Genomic DNA, 15,918 nt, shown 5'->3' with positions numbered 1-15,918 from the left:
TCTTTTAGTAATATATTTTTTTTTTGTCACATGCTCTACTAATCGGGTTGCTCACCTTGTGATTAGAGCGTCTCGGTTACATGCTAATTGTATTTTTTTCAGAGTCTAAGTTCTCTTATAATGTTTATGTCATTGTTGATGCCGAGTTGATGTAGTTAAATAAAATTTTCGGTTAAAAAAGATATAATATATAAATGAATAATTTACTTACCTGTGTAATTTTGTTTTAATTAATTATTAAGTAAATTACAAAAATGACACGTGTACAAATGTAAAACACGACATAATTACAGTTTCGTTTGTTTTGTACTTTTGTAGTGAGTGAAGTCCCATTATTCATCGTCGTCTCCTTCCTCCGAAGCTCTCAATCGATCCCAATCCCAATCCCAATCCAAGGTAATTCAATTCAAATCCAATCCCAATTCTCTTTAGGTTTCAATTTCTTTATTCCCGATTCCCATTTCTATCTCGATTCTCATCTGATTTCTCGATCTAACCTATCTTTAACAGTAACAGTTGATTCAATTTCAATCCAATGACGATCGACCATGCTGAACTCTCCACTGAACAGGTTCTTCTCTTACTTCTATCAACTTCAATTGCAGATCATTCAATTAATCGATTCTAATTTGACCTAAATCCCAAATCTTGAAACTTTAACCGAGAAAAATAATAACTTGATTTTTTTTCTTCAAGGTTTTGAAAAGGGATATCCCATGGGAGACCTACATGACCACCAAGCTCATTACTGGAACTTGTCTTCAACTCTTGAGGCGTTATGATAACAGATCAGAGAGTTACAGAGCCCAATTGCTTGATGATGTAATCTTTTCTTTCTTTCTTTTTTACTTCAAACTACATTCTTGTAGCTTTTTACATTAGTTGCTTTCGATTTTTCGCAGGATGGACCGGCTTATGTTCGGGTGTTTGTTAGCATTTTGAGGGACATTCATAAAGAAGAAACTGTTGAATATGTACTGGCATTGATTGATGAAATGCTTGCAGGTACTTTTTTTTTTTTCAATTTCTTTCTCTTTGTAATGAAAATGAATTATCTTTTGTGATTTAAACCTCCGAGATTCTCTTTTTGTAGCAAACCCGAAAAGAGCTAGATTATTCCATGACAATTCACTGTCTGGTGAGGATACTTACAATCCTTTCTTAAGGTAAATTTAAAGACTTACAAATTTAGAGTCTTTAATTAATTTGATATCACTTTAGTATTTTGGAATGCGAAACCTTTAAATTATTGAAATTTTCAGATTGCTTTGTGATGGTAATTGGTTTGCACAAGAGAAAAGCTGTAAGATACTTGCTTCTATAGTGAGGTAATTTAAACATGATAGTTTTTCTCAACACTGTATTTATCACTTCGAGCTAGTGAGGATCATTTTCTTGTATGCGTAATAATTTTTCTTTTCCCTCTTATAATGCAGTGCAAGGCCAAAATCCCATGATGGAGTTATGGCAAATGGGGGAGCCTCAAATTCGAAGAGAACATCAGCTACTATTGATGATGTGCTGAAAGGCTTGGTGGACTGGCTATGTGTACAGGTATGCTTTCAGCTTTTGGATGTTTCAACTCATATGGTGGTTATAGCTTATATGTGATATAGAGTGTTTCTGTAATTGTGGGATAGCGGTTAACATATTTTGTTATAATTCTGGGTTCTTTGGTTTCTTTCATTTTATGCTGCCAACTTTCTGTGATTTATGTTTTTGGTTAACAAGCACTATGCAGTGTAGAACTTGTTATTATTTGTTTTGCAACCAACAATTGATAGCCATTTTGCTATTAGCAAGCTTTAAAACTTGTTCAAGTACAATTTATTAGTTTCTAGATATTAGTTTTAATCATATGGCCAAATGTCATCTACAGCTGAAGAGGCCTTCCCATCCTAGCCGTGGCATCCCAACTGCTATTAACTGCCTTTCAACCCTACTCAAGGAACCTGTGGTTAGATCGTCCTTTGTCCAAGCTGACGGAGTCAAGTTGCTTGTGCCCTTGATTACCCCAGCATCCACTCAGCAGTCTATTCAGGTAACTTTTATTTGATATGTATTACTTCTGCTTCCATTTATGTTCAACACAATGCTTTGGATTTGTAGAACAACAAAACACGTAAAAATGAACGCAATCACTTTATATTACAGAAGTAATTACACCAAGACATGTACACTTTACTTGACCACATGACACAACAAGCACTTACACACTCTTTATTTTTGGACTCTCACACACTTAAAACTCTTCACTTTTCTCACATTATTTTTTGGCCATAAATATTTCTCTTTTTGGCAACAGATATTATACTCTAATTTGCACTCAACGTACACACTTTTGGTCACATTTTCTAGACACACCACATAAGGAACCGATTGATTTTGTGTTTGCTAGAAAATTCTAGCAATAGTCTTACATTGGCTTGGCCTAAGAGCTAGAAAAGTCTAGCAATTTTTATAAATATAAACAGTAAAAAATTCTAGAGTATTAGAGTCGTCACATTGTCGGTGACGACTCTTCAATACTCCCCCTTGTCACCAACCCATTCATCCTTTGTCTCTTGCTTAGTTGTTCTCTTAGCTTCTAGAACCTTGAGTGTTGATTCCTCTAGTGAACAGGTCTACTACTTGCTCTGCGCTCTTTTTTCTCTCAAAAAATTGTAATGTACCCGCATGCTTTATTCGAGCATGAAAAATAGATTTTCTGCTAAAATGTAGAATTTTCTAGAGTTATCAAGTTTAAAAATTCTAGCTTCAAAGCCAAGCTCATTGTAGATTATTGGATCCCGTAGGGCCAAGCTCATTGGACCTTGGGTCCTAAGTCTAAAAAAGTGTGAGCTAAGTGTGTGAGTTTGATGCAAATTAAGAGTGTGTATAATATACAAGTGTATCAAAAAGATTGTGTGAGAGAAGTGAACTGTTATAAATGTGTGATTGCTAAAGAATGAAGCATGTGGTGGGGTCAATTGAATTGTCCAAGTTTTGGTGCAATTACTTTTGTAGTAATAAAGCAATTTAGTTTATTTTTAATTGTGTTTTGTAACAATAATTCAAGCTTCTGTGTAAGAGTTTTTTTTATATATACCATATAGGGAACTTGGAGCTAACTGTATGTTATTTTTGAACCAGCTTCTTTACGAAACATGCCTTTGTGTGTGGCTTTTATCCTACTATGAACCTGCCATTGAGTACTTGGCTACTTCTAGAACTCTTCCACGACTCATAGATGTGGTAAAGAGCTCTACAAAGGAAAAGGTGAGGATCTTGTGTTTCGGTTTGTATATTATTTCTTTAACAGCCTAATTGACTTTAGAGTAGTTTTGGAATTCAGTTACTTTTAGAATTCGTTGTTAAGCATAGTAATCAGGAACCATGTTCGTTATTTATTAACGGTGTGAATATTGTGTGGCAGGTTGTTAGGGTTGTTGTCTTGACCTTCAAGAACTTGCTCTCCAAAGGGACTTTTGGTGCACAAATGGTTGATCTTGGCCTACCGCAAATTGTTCTGAGTTTGAAAGCGCAAGCATGGAGTGACGAGGTTAGAGAATTAGAATGTCAACCTGTTTTGGCTTTGTTTTTGCATAGAAAAGGTTGACTTTTCGTACGCTTCTAACTCTCCAATACGGGTAATGTACCTGATTTTGTCAGGACTTATTGGAGGCCTTGAATCAACTAGATGTGGGTCTGAAGGATAAGATAAAAACATTGAGCTCTTTCGATAAATATAAGCAAGAAGTCCTCCTTGGCCATCTCGACTGGTCTCCTATGCACAAAGATGTTGTATTCTGGCGAGAAAATATTTCAAATTTTGAAGAGAATGATTTTCAGGTATGAATTTAAGATTTGTACTTCTTTTTCTCTTTACTTTGTGAAAACCGAAAAATGGATATGATTATTGGACAACAAACAATTTCCAATATCTTGCAGATTCTGAGGGTGTTGATGACTATATTGGACACATCAAGTGACCCGAGAGCTCTAGCTGTTGCTTGCTTTGATCTGTCACAGTTCATCCAACACCATGCCGCTGGCCGAATCATAGTGACAGACCTGAAGGCGAAGGAACGAGTAATGAAACTGATGAATCACGAGAATGCAGAGGTTACCAAAAACGCATTACTATGCATTCAGAGGCTTTTCTTGGGTGCCAAGTACGCCAGTTTCTTACAGGTTTGAGACTATTTTTAATGGCGAAATGGTGGTGAATGAATGAGAAGGAAACTCTGCTCTTCTGTTAGATGACTGAATCTTAAGGGGTCTGGCCTATATATCTTATATATATATACATTATATTATATTTATTGAAGAAAGAGTTGAGATTATCCAAAGGGGAAAGGAGAGGAGAGAACCTCTTGTGTTTTGTTTTGTGGAGTAGAGAGACCAGTTCTTCTTCCTAGTTGTGAAGTATTTCATTTGTTCTTTTCTATTTTTTAAGCTTTGGAAGGAAATATTGAAATTTGATGGGATTTGTAGCTATGGAAATAAAAATAAATCTCCCGGGAGTAACTATTTGTTTGATTTGAGTTTAATCCCAATAATAATAATAATAAATAAATCATGAGACTAGAACACAAAAGACATGTTTATTATCTTCTTAATCTTCTATATTTACATATGTCTACTATATTTATTTCTGTTTATGAATAATAAGTCCTTCCCGCCAATTCAAACCAAACCCAACAAAAAAGGCGAAAAGTTGCAATTGTAAAATAATATATTGGGTGGTTTGAAGATTATTTCAACAACTATATCAACTACAGTTACAAAAGAAAGAAATCTTCATTGTGTCTATTTTGTGTTGAAAGTATCTTTAAATTTATTTATTTTTTATCATCAAATGAAATGTCAATAACTCAATTGGGGTATTTTTTTTTAAATATTTAAAATTATTTTTTAATATTTAAATTATTAATATTATGTGTATTAATTAAAATTTACCACGTGTATACTTGTGTACACCGTGGCAGTCTACTTTGACATTTAAAAGATGAAAGTAGACGGAATAGTGAAGATCAAAACAGAAGTGGAGTTTGAGGAGTTCTACCCCCAAAGATTCAGTCTTGGGGGTTGATCGTGTCAAACTCTAAAATTAAAGGAATTTGACCGCTAATTATTCCTCTTTTAAATAAGGGGTGCTTCTGATTAGTTTTGTTTTTGTTTTTTTTTTTTTTTTTTTTTATATATATATTTATATCTCAAAAGTCAATAATTTTATATGAAGAACTATTGAACTCAATCACGTGCTGTCGTTACTCTTTGATTTTTTCTTAAAGTCTATCATGGAGAGTAGATAGGTACTTAAATTGGATGAGTAATTGTTTTTAACATTTCGTCAATAGTTCAAACCACATTCAAAGGTAAGACATTTTCTATTTTTACAAGAACTTATGTATCAAACATAATATTATCTCAAATTAAAATTCGGTGGAATGTAAAATGTATCTTTTTTTACTACACTTATAGTATATAAGACAAATGTATGCATTTTGATTAGGGTCATATTCTATAGTTACGATTAACCAAATTATATACATGACAACAACTGATATAAATTGTCACACCTTAAGGTACCCAACACTATACAGATGTAGCACGTTGTGAGTAGTTAACAGTTTCACATGTTATCTATTAAATCAAAATGTACGAGAACATAATATTAAATTGCACCAATAATAATATCCCATCTTAGTATGATAGCTTCACATCTTAATAGAATTGAAGTGAAAGTGTAATGTCGTTTTCAACAAAAGAAAGAAAGAAAAAAGAAAAAGTATATTGTCGTATGTTGAAATTGATTGTCGTTTTGGGATAGAAGTATGAATATGAAAATATATGAAATGAAGCAAAAGATTAGATTTTTGATTAATGGAGAAGAATCAGAACCAGAAGAAGATGGAGATGGAGATTCAGATTGAGGAGAAGCTATGCAAGAGATGCAAATCAACATTCAATCCACACTCAAACTCAACTTCATCTTGCCGATTTCATCCTTCTTTCTTCGTTTGTCGCCGTCACGATGATCAGAAAAGGTAACTCAAAACCCTAATTTCAATCCCCAAATTCATTGCTTACATTCTTCTTTAGGACTTTACAATTTCATTTCCATACAAATACAATCACAAATGTTTAAACTTTACTGTAATTCATTCAATTCAATACATCATATTACAGCATTTCAGATGATTTGATTGATCATAAGAGAGCCAATTTTATGATTTGACTGATTAGTAAATTGTTAGTATTGATTAGCTTGTATAATTATGTTATTTCAATCAATGAAATGAAAGAAAATTAGGAACGATCGGAGTTTGATACTGACTCGAAGAGTGCGACCCGAAATCGCATTTTTTAATTTGAAAGGATAAGAAATGTTCATAATTTTAGTTTTTCATCTCAATTTACTAATAAAACTATCACCAAAGTTTAAAACTTTACAGTAACTTAACTTGTGTAAATGTATAGAAAGATAAAGATAATAGATTAAAGACTCATTTGGTACAGTGTATTAGGTCGTATTAGGTTGTATTGTATTAAATTAGGTTATGAAATGTATAAAAAGATAAAGATAGTAGATTAAGGGCTTGTTTGATACTACGTTTTAGGTAGTATTATATTGAATTAGGTTATATATATATTATATTTTTGTAGTAACACTATTTATATATTTAGGTGCTTATAAAAGTTATTGCCACATATAATTTTATATAAAAATATTGCATGAAATATAATTCAATATTTAAGTATAATACAGCTTACCAAATGAACCATAACTGTGTTGTGGTGAGAATGAGAATGAATAGTTGTATGTACAATACTAAAGTATCTAACTTTTGACTAACTCGATTTGTGTGCAAAACATTAACTAGTTGATTAAAAATCCAATTTTTTTCTTTTGCTGATGAATATTTTCTTTCTACTCTTTGTTTGGTTTTTTTGAAGGTACTATGAATTGGGCCCTAATGACCCTCCATATGCAGCCAAATTCTATGATTGTTGTGGGGCTGAAGATCCCAAAGCACCTGGTTGCACCACAAGTTCTCATCTATCCTATGATGATTAAAACTCCTCCCCATTTGCTGTTGTGAAAAACTCAATCTCAAAATATAGGCAAATTTCAGTACATTCATCTTAACTGAAATGAAGACCATATTGTTTTGTAATGAAAGAGAAGGACTAACTAACTGTCTTTACTTGAGGAAGTTTCATTTTTGTTTTTGTTGTTGTTGGAAGGTAGCAGCAAAGCAACAAGGTTGGCCCAACATTTACTGAGAAAAATGGCTAAGTTTTGATGAAGGTGGGCAGGAAGGTGCAGAGTATATCAGTAGCAGAAGCTAAGTGTGTTGTAGTAGTTGTAGTAGTACATTCACTACTATTAAAGCTAAAGGTTTTGAAGAGAGGAAAGGAATAATCAAATCTCAAATCAGTTACTCATGGAATGAATCAATGAGGTTTGTTTTGTCTTTGCATTGCTGCCAATGATACTTTTTTTTTTCTTTTTCTTTTATATTTGTGGTTGCATTTTCTGCCAATCCCATGTGGTTGACAGTTGTTTTTCTCTCCAATTATTTATATAATATATACTGTTATTCTAAAAGTGGTTATTATAAGTGGATTTGGCTGGCTTTGTTCTTAATCTTATTATTATTAGTTATTTAATTATGAATGTTTTTTTATAAGTTAAAAGATTTGAAAGAGGATTCTTATTCTTTATTCTCTCTTAATTATATACCTTTGAAAGTTTTAATCTTTTTTTCTTTTTTACTGTGTTGCATAAGAAGATATTTTTATCATCTTTATGTGGTTATTAATTGATTCATGGTATATGGTAAAGAAAGAAAATAAAGCAATACCAATATCATAATAATTATAATAATGAATAAAAACATAACATGTGAGGGGAACATGTGTGGCTTTGTTTGCATGTGATAAATCATAAATGAGTGACTCATCACATCTAACTCATTTGCTTATTAACATTACATTACATTACTTATTAGTAGTAAATAACAATACCCTTCTCTTCTTTTCTCCATTATTGCAAAAATGTGTGTTTTAATTTGTTAATTATTTATACATAAATACTAACTATTACTATTATTAAGAAACCCTTTTTCATGGTTTTTTCTTTCTCCACTTGTTTTGTTTTGTTTTTTGTTTGAAATGCTTTGACAGTTGACACTTTGACAAAATGACAACTGGGTTTGGTTAGGAATCAAATTAGAGGATTGTTATTGGTACCCAGCACTATATTGATGTAGCGTTTTATAATTTGTTAGTAATTTATTATATTAGTTATTAAATTAAAATATATAGAATCTGATATTGAAATACATTAATAACAATATTTCTCATCAAATTAAGGACTACTTCTACACTTTGCATGCATACATATATACATACATAAATACATATAATAATGAATTATAATGTATGGAAAGGATATGAGTTGTGTTGTAGTGATTCTTTGCTTGCTATTGGTCCTATCTCATCTCATCTCATCCTCGTACTATAGAGAGAAATGTTTTTGGGTAAAATTACATCTATGCCCTTGAGAGAGAGAAAGAACATAGAATAGAACCATTATAATAGATGCTCTTGTGCTTTTCCATTTTAGTTAGCATGGTACAAATTTAAACTTAATTGTAGTTGTATATTAATTAGAAGTGACAACATCACTACTACTACTAATAATAACAATAATACTTCTACTATTGATATGGATTTTTATTTTTATGGAATAGTTAGAAGAATGTGTGTAATGTGGTCCCCAAAAACCCCATTAAACCAATTAGACCAATTCACTATGAGAGTATCCATATGCACATGGCTTTCTATTATTATTGTTGTTATTATTCATGTGTACCAATCCATGCATGTCACGTTTTACTTTACTCTCTTCAATTATTCATCTCATTTCCTCCCTTCATATATATGTGTACTTAGCCTAGGCCTATAGCTTAACTTACCAACATTAATATGTATATAAATATACAATATAAGTTTCCCATTATGATGATTACATATATAGTTAAAGGAATGGATTGAGTAAGCATTAGTACACAAGAGTTTAGAAGTCATTTTCTCTCATATTCTTTAGGGTTAAGTACTAAGTCTTATGGGAGATGAAATAATGCATTCATTTTGTTTTTGCAACCTCTTCGAATGGCTAAGTCTCACCTAATACTTATATTTATATAATGTAATGTAAATTAGAGTTAAGAGAGCTTGAAGTTGAAGTAAAAGGTTGAGAGAAAAGATTGGTTGGTAGTCATCTTCTTACCTTACACAAAAAGTGAAAAGATTGTTTTGTTTACCATCCATTCATGCATTCATTTCATTTCATTGATTGATTCAACAATAAGTATTATTAGCTAAGCTAACCTCAAATCAAGTCCATTGATATTACAATATTGACAATGGATTTTTTCCTAAATGTTAAAGAACGGAATGCATTTGAATACAGTTAATTTCATGAACTCTAGCTTGGTTTAGAATCGATCCAACTTGGGTGAACAAAATGCATATTAAAACTTGAAAAAGTGCCATTTGTATTGCAATATTTATGATGAAAGTTAATTTAATGTACTTTAACTTCTAATGATTTAAAATCGTTCATTTAAACTATCAATTCAACGATTATTGAGTGAACAAAATGCAGATTAAAACATGAAGAAGTGTCATTTGTATTGCAATACTCATGATCAAAGTTAATTTGATGTACTCTAGCGTCTAATGATTAAGAATCATTCGTTTAAATTTACTATCAATCCAGCGATTATTGAGTGAACAAAATGCATATTAAAACTTGAAAAGAAAGGCCATCTTTTTATGCTCGAAAAATTAACATGTATATGATATTGAGGTTAATATGTTTAATTTTCTATTTTGTTGAAAAAAAATGATTATTTATCTATCTAACTAACTATTGTTTGAAAAAGAAAAATTAACTAAATAACTATTGATGTTTAATTTGGTTCACTATTCTATCCATTGCCATTACCCCATTGAATAATTAGCAATGAATTTGTTGGGTGAGATGATAATGTATGTGAGTTAAGGTCACTTTCAAATCTTAACTTCACTCAATTCTCTTTATTATCTCACAATATTATAAGTCACCCTCCTCATTTAAATCTCATTATTTATACTAATTATATATATATATATATAACACATAATTATTGTAACATTTTTATTTTACTGTTTTTAAAAAGGAATCATGAATTGAGTACATTCTCTTAACTAACTATTTATTTGACTTTTTTTATAAATAAAATAATTATCAATAAGAAAAGAACAAAACTACTAATTGTACTTAAGAAATATTATAACTCCATAATTTCATATTATCCTATGATTAATTTCAGTTTCAAGATTAAAAAAAAGTCACTTGTTACTTCACCAAACAAAATTAAAAAAAAAACAACTGTATTACTATTGATTATTAATAGTATCAAACAACTTAGATTATGCCTTATAATTAGTCAACGATATTCTTAAGAGTTATTATATTAAATTATAGAGAATTGCTAAAAAATACTACTTATGTTTAATATTTTTCTCGATCTCATACTACTACTGGTGTAATTAAGTATGAGTCCTATATAATTTAAAAAAATAATTTTAATAAAATATCGCTAATTAATTGTAAGATGTCACTTGTAGAAAATATTGAACACCACTACAGTAATATTTTAAATTATATAAGATTCAATATTTAATAATTGAATGCCCACTAATCCATTTTAGCATTTATCTAAAATCAATCATATTTTCCAAGAAAATAGTAAAAAAAAAATATCCTCAAAAACAGGTTCTTTCTTTCTTTCTTCCATTCTTTGTCTCTTTTATCTGACAAAGTTACTACCTTTACCCTTATTTCATCTCACTTTTTTCCTCCCAAATCTCAAGGACATTTTTGTAATTTCATATCACACTTCTTCTCTTCCTCCTTCATCCTCTGAAAATTTTCACTCCCTCCAAAGACAAAAGATAAAAGCAAAAAAAGAGTACAAATACTCATTTTCAATACAACAACTTATAGAGAGAGAAACTCAAAGAGAGAGAGAGAGTGAGTGAGTTGTGGAGTTGTGGGGAAGAGGAGAGACAGGATAACAAACCCAAATAATTTCATATGAATGAGAACACACTTTCTCACTCCCCCCCTTCTTCAAAATATCATTAATATATATATATATATATATATACATATCTCTCTCTATCTGACCTGACCCTTCTGATCTGATCATTCTTTCCTAAAAAAATGTCACCATTTTAGACAAAACCCACTCATAAAAATCACTTCTTTATTGTTTTTCTTAACTTCCTCAAACTCCTCCTCTTTCCATCGCCGTAACCGCCGCCGTAACCGCCACCGACATGGCTTCAAAGCCTAAGTAAGTTAAGATCTGAGTTGGGGTTTTCCTCTCTTTTTCTCATTTTCATTTTTGGTTTGATGAAATTAGCTGAAAAAAAAAATGGATCTACTTTTTGATTAAAAATCTAATCTTTATTCCTTCTAATTATCTTAATCAGTTTTTAAGATTCCATTCTAGACTTGGGTTTTTGCTAAAATTCTGACTTTGACTTATAACAATTTGCTATTTTGTCTATAGATAGATCCATCTCACTTTTTTGTATGTATAGGTGTATGTATAGGTTTATTTACCCTATTGTCTGTTACTGTTTTTTTTGAATTTTTTGACTTTGTAACAGATCAGAGACTCCCCCTTCTACAAAAGTCTCACCAGCAACCCCAAGAGTTGGGAGACCAAGAGGAATAGCTAAATCAGAATCTGATTCACCTTCACCACTGCAAAATTCACGCCTTTCTTTGGACCGGTCACCGCGCCCCGCAGTGGCCGCCAAACCCGCCGTTGATCGCCGCTCACCAAAGCTCACAACCCCACCTGAAGTAAGTACTAAAGTTAGTACCTTTTTTTTTTGTTAAAGATTTGATCTTTGGAACCAAACTCAATTGCCCTTTTTTGGTGTAATGATGTTAAAAATGGTTACTTTGGTGTTTTGTTTTATGTTTATAGAAACAACCCACTAGACTTGCCAAGGGATCATTAGAATTGCAGAATAATTTGAATGCTGCTCAGGAAGATCTTAAGAAAGCTAAAGAACAGATTGTTTTGGTTGAGAAAGAGAAGATTAAGGCTATTGATGAATTGAAAGAAGCTCAGAAATTGGCTGAGGAGGCTAATGAGAAGCTTAGAGAGGCTTTGGTTGCGCAGAAGCGAGCTGAGGAGAATTCGGAGATTGAAAAGTTTAGAGCTGTTGAGTTGGAACAAGCGGGAATTGAGGCGAATCAGAAGAAGGAAGATGAGTGGGTTAAGGAGATTGAGTCTGTGAGGAGTCAACATGCTGTTGATGTGGCTGCATTGTTGTCTACTACTGAGGAGCTTCAGAGGTTGAAGCATGAGTTGGCGATGACTTGTGATGCGAAGAATCAGGCTTTGAGTCACGCTGATGATGCTACTAAGATCGCTGAGATTCAAGCCGAGAAGGCTGAGGTTTTGTCTGCTGAATTGGCTAGGTTGAAGACTTTGCTCGATTCGAAGCTTGAGGCTGAGACTAGCGAAAGTCAGATGGTTTCGAAGCTCAATGCTGAGATGGATAGCTTGAGACAAGAGCTCGAGAAGGCGATGGGATACAAGGAAATGCTGATTGAGAAAGAGGCTTCTATTGAACAGCTTAATGTGGAGCTTGAAGCTGCGAGAATGGCTGAATCGTATGCGAGGAGTTTGGTAGAGGAGTGGAAAATCAAGGTTGAGGAGTTAGAGATGGAGGTTGAGAAAGCGCATAAGATGGAAAGATCTGCATCGGAGTCTTTGGATTCGGTCATGAAACAACTCGAGGGAAGCAATGATATGTTACACGAGGCCGAGACTGAAATCTCTGCTCTTAAAGAAAAGATGGGTCTTTTGGAGATTACAATTGGAAGACAGAAAGGGGATATCGAAGAATCAGAACGTTGTCTCGGTGTTGCCAAGGAAGAAAATACTGAAATGGCGAAAACTGTTGAGTCACTTAAGTGTGAGCTGGAATCTGTGAAGGAGGAGAAAATTCAGGCATTGAGTAATGAGAAACTTGCAGCTTCTAGTGTTCAAAACTTGTTAGAAGAGAAAAACAAACTCATAAACGATTTGGAGAACTCGAGAAACGAAGAAGAGAAGAGCAAAAAGGCTATGGAAAGTTTAGCCTCGGCTTTACATGAAGTCTCTGCAGAAGCAAGAGAAAACAAAGAGAAGTTGTTGGCCAATCAAGCTGAGCATGATAGTTATGAGTCTCAGATAGAAGATCTAAGATTGGTGTTGAAAGGAACTAATGAAAAGTACGAAACTTTGCTCGATGAGGCTAAACACGAAATAGATCATCTCACCAGTACCTTAGAACACTCCAAAAATGAACTTGAAAATTCCAAGGTTGAGTGGGAAGAAAGAGAGCATCATATGGTGACTTGTTTAAAAAAATCGGAACAGGAAAATTCTTCCATGGAAAAAGAGGTAAATAGGCTTGTGAATTTGCTCAAACAAGCCGAAGAAGAAGCTGATGCAATGAAGGAGGAAGAAGCCCAGTTGAAGGATGGCCTAAAGGAAGTTGAATCCGAGGTGATATACTTGCAGGAATCTCTTTCGAAAGCAAAAGCCGAGAGCTTGAAACTAAAGGAGAGTGTATTGGACAAAGAGAATGAATTGCAGAGTGTTATTCAAGAGAACGAGGAGCTTCGAGCTAAGGAAGATGCTGCTTTGAAGAGTGTGTTGTACAAAGATAATGAGTTGCATTGTGCTATTCAAGAGAATGAGGAGCTTCGAGCAAAGGAAGAAGAAGCTTTAAAGAGAGTCGACGAATTGTCCAAGTTACTTGAAGAAGCTTTGGTTAAGAAGCAAGCTGAGGAAAATGGTGAGGTGACAGATATCGAAAAAGATTATGACTTGCTTCCTAAGGTAGTTGAGTTTTCCGAAGAGAATGGACATGTGAGTGAAGAACAACAACAACAACAACAACAACCTAAGATTGAAAATTTCGAGCAAGAAAACAAGGAATTGAAAGAGGAAGTTGTGCATTTCGATTCATTCAAATTCGAAGCTTTGAATGGAAAATCCAAGGAAGATATTAATAATAATGAGAGCAAAGACAAAGATGATGAGACAGTAGAGGTAGAATTCAAGATGTGGGAGAGTTGCAAGATCGAAAAGAAGGAATTTTTACCAGAAAGAGAAACACCAGAACATGAATCATTAGAAGAAGAAGTGGAGTCAAAGGTGGATAGCAGCGAGGCCGGCTTTGATAAGATCAACGGTGTGTCTTCCACCGAAACCATTGAAGAAGGAAGTGTCTCTCCATCAAAACAACAACAACAGAAGAAGAAAAAGCCTCTGCTCAAAAAGTTTGGAAGCCTACTAAAGAAGAAGGGTAGCAGCAACAGCAACAACAACCCGAAATAGGCCTGAATTGCTCTCAGCTATGAAGGCAAGGTATACTACTGATTTTTATTTGGCATCTAAATGTGTTTGCTTTTTTTTTATTTTTCTTTTTCAATTTCCTTCTGATTTCCAGAATAGGGTTTAAAAAATGAAGAGGGTTGTATCATTCTCTAGGTTTCTTATTTTTATTATATTTTTTCTTTCTAAATGTTCCAATGTTGTATGTGAGGATATTTTTTCCACCCCTTCCATTTTCACTCTCCTTTTCTTCTTCTTCTTCTTATATAGATTTTGTGAGAAGACTTTTTTTGTAACTTGAAATTGTTTCATTATAGTCTTTCATCAATTTCCTTTAGTAGTAAGTAAAGCACAACTATATTTTGTGGCAAAGAAAGATGTGTTCTTGTTCCAACAACAATGCCTAAAATCAAGAGACTTTGAAGCTTGGTTTGAGAAATGAGACACCCTATAAAAATGGTATCTTTATTATGTCAAATAGTGCTATTAGTAGGCTTTTTTGTAACTTGAAATTGTTTCATTATAGTCTTTCATCAATGTCCTCTATATGTTCCTATTCCAACAACAATGCCTAAAATCAAGAGACTTTGAAGCTTGGTTTGAGAGAGGTGACACCCTATAAAAATGGTATCTTTTTAAGTGTTTGATTGGATGAAAGTGTATATTTTATCAAATAGTATTATTAGTAGGCTTTTTTTGTAGAGCTTGAAAGTAGAAAATCCAAACATAATGAGGCCAAATATGTATGTTGTTCAAATGTCAAAAATCTACCATTGAATTGGCTTATGTCATCATCATTCATTTATGTATCTAAAGAAGAAAAAAATGTTCATTCATTATTATAATATTTTGGTCAAATATTAACACTTTTACAATGGGAGCTATTCACTATATAACCAAAGTTTGAGTTTTTCTTTTTAGGCAAATGAATTTTCTACATGGGGCCATAAACCAAACTTGACTAAATCATAATTTATGATGATGAATTGGTGGGTGAGTGAGCTTAACTATTTTTTTTTTGAATTTGGAAGACATCTACACAATAAATAAAGTGAGAAGGAAAAGAAAAGCATGAACCCCCATTTGGTAGACCTAAAAGCAAACATCTTTATCTTTTGCTTTTGCTTTTTTACCTTTTTGTCTTCTTTCTTTTATTTCTTTATTTTTTTTTTCAAAATTCTTGTGGTGGTAAGTGAGCAAGGAAATTACACCAATGTCCAATCTATCCTTTGATAGACATTGTTAACAACTTCCTAGGGTTTTTTTTCTTTTACAAAACAAAGTTGTTTTATGAGTAATGTTAGAGGCATACTTAAAATACTTTTTTAATCATACACTATAATGTGTTATCAATCTTATTCATTTATTGTTTTTATATGGGAAATTATAGTGTATAATTTATGTGTGTCTAATCTAAATTATATGTGAATGTATGATAATGTAAAATAAAGTTGTAATCTTTACC

The 15,918-nt window shown here is 32.6% G+C and overlaps 3 protein-coding genes across 5 annotated transcripts; all 3 read left to right on the top strand.

Moving 5' to 3' along the window:
* The first annotated feature begins 261 nt into the window (after positions 1-261).
* LOC115716212 (V-type proton ATPase subunit H) lies at positions 262-4,526 on the top strand. Of its 2 annotated transcripts, none has more exons than XM_030644954.2 (12): positions 262-396; positions 511-571; positions 697-822; positions 903-1,005; positions 1,094-1,166; positions 1,263-1,328; positions 1,437-1,554; positions 1,880-2,041; positions 3,133-3,258; positions 3,416-3,541; positions 3,652-3,831; positions 3,931-4,526. In XM_030644954.2, exons 2-12 carry the CDS (start codon positions 536-538, stop codon positions 4,177-4,179), a joined length of 1,365 nt encoding a protein of 454 aa, XP_030500814.2. In that variant the 5' UTR covers positions 262-396; positions 511-535; the 3' UTR covers positions 4,180-4,526. The 2 variants fall into 2 exon arrangements, with proteins under 2 accessions (XP_030500814.2, XP_060971251.1); XM_061115268.1 differs by having other exon boundaries at positions 314-396; positions 517-571.
* A 1,315-nt stretch (positions 4,527-5,841) lies between these two features.
* Positions 5,842-7,744, top strand: LOC133037769 (uncharacterized). The gene is made up of 3 exons (XM_061115263.1): positions 5,842-6,032; positions 6,943-7,110; positions 7,234-7,744. Exons 1-2 carry the CDS (start codon positions 5,869-5,871, stop codon positions 7,061-7,063), a joined length of 285 nt encoding a protein of 94 aa, XP_060971246.1. The 5' UTR covers positions 5,842-5,868; the 3' UTR covers positions 7,064-7,110; positions 7,234-7,744.
* Positions 7,745-10,916: 3,172 nt separating this feature from the next.
* On the top strand, positions 10,917-14,829 carry LOC133037768 (WEB family protein At3g02930, chloroplastic-like). Of its 2 annotated transcripts, none has more exons than XM_061115262.1 (3): positions 10,917-11,399; positions 11,719-11,917; positions 12,045-14,829. In XM_061115262.1, exons 1-3 carry the CDS (start codon positions 11,383-11,385, stop codon positions 14,454-14,456), a joined length of 2,628 nt encoding a protein of 875 aa, XP_060971245.1. In that variant the 5' UTR covers positions 10,917-11,382; the 3' UTR covers positions 14,457-14,829. The 2 variants fall into 2 exon arrangements, with proteins under 2 accessions (XP_060971245.1, XP_060971244.1); XM_061115261.1 differs by having other exon boundaries at positions 10,995-11,399; positions 11,719-11,929.
* Positions 14,830-15,918: the final 1,089 nt, after the last annotated feature.

The sequence above is a fragment of the Cannabis sativa genome, chromosome 5 (assembly GCF_029168945.1).
Source record: "Cannabis sativa cultivar Pink pepper isolate KNU-18-1 chromosome 5, ASM2916894v1, whole genome shotgun sequence".
NCBI lineage: Eukaryota > Viridiplantae > Streptophyta > Magnoliopsida > Rosales > Cannabaceae > Cannabis > Cannabis sativa.
The sequence above is the reverse complement of the archived record's forward strand: the minus strand, read 5'-3'. Positions and strand labels throughout refer to the sequence as shown.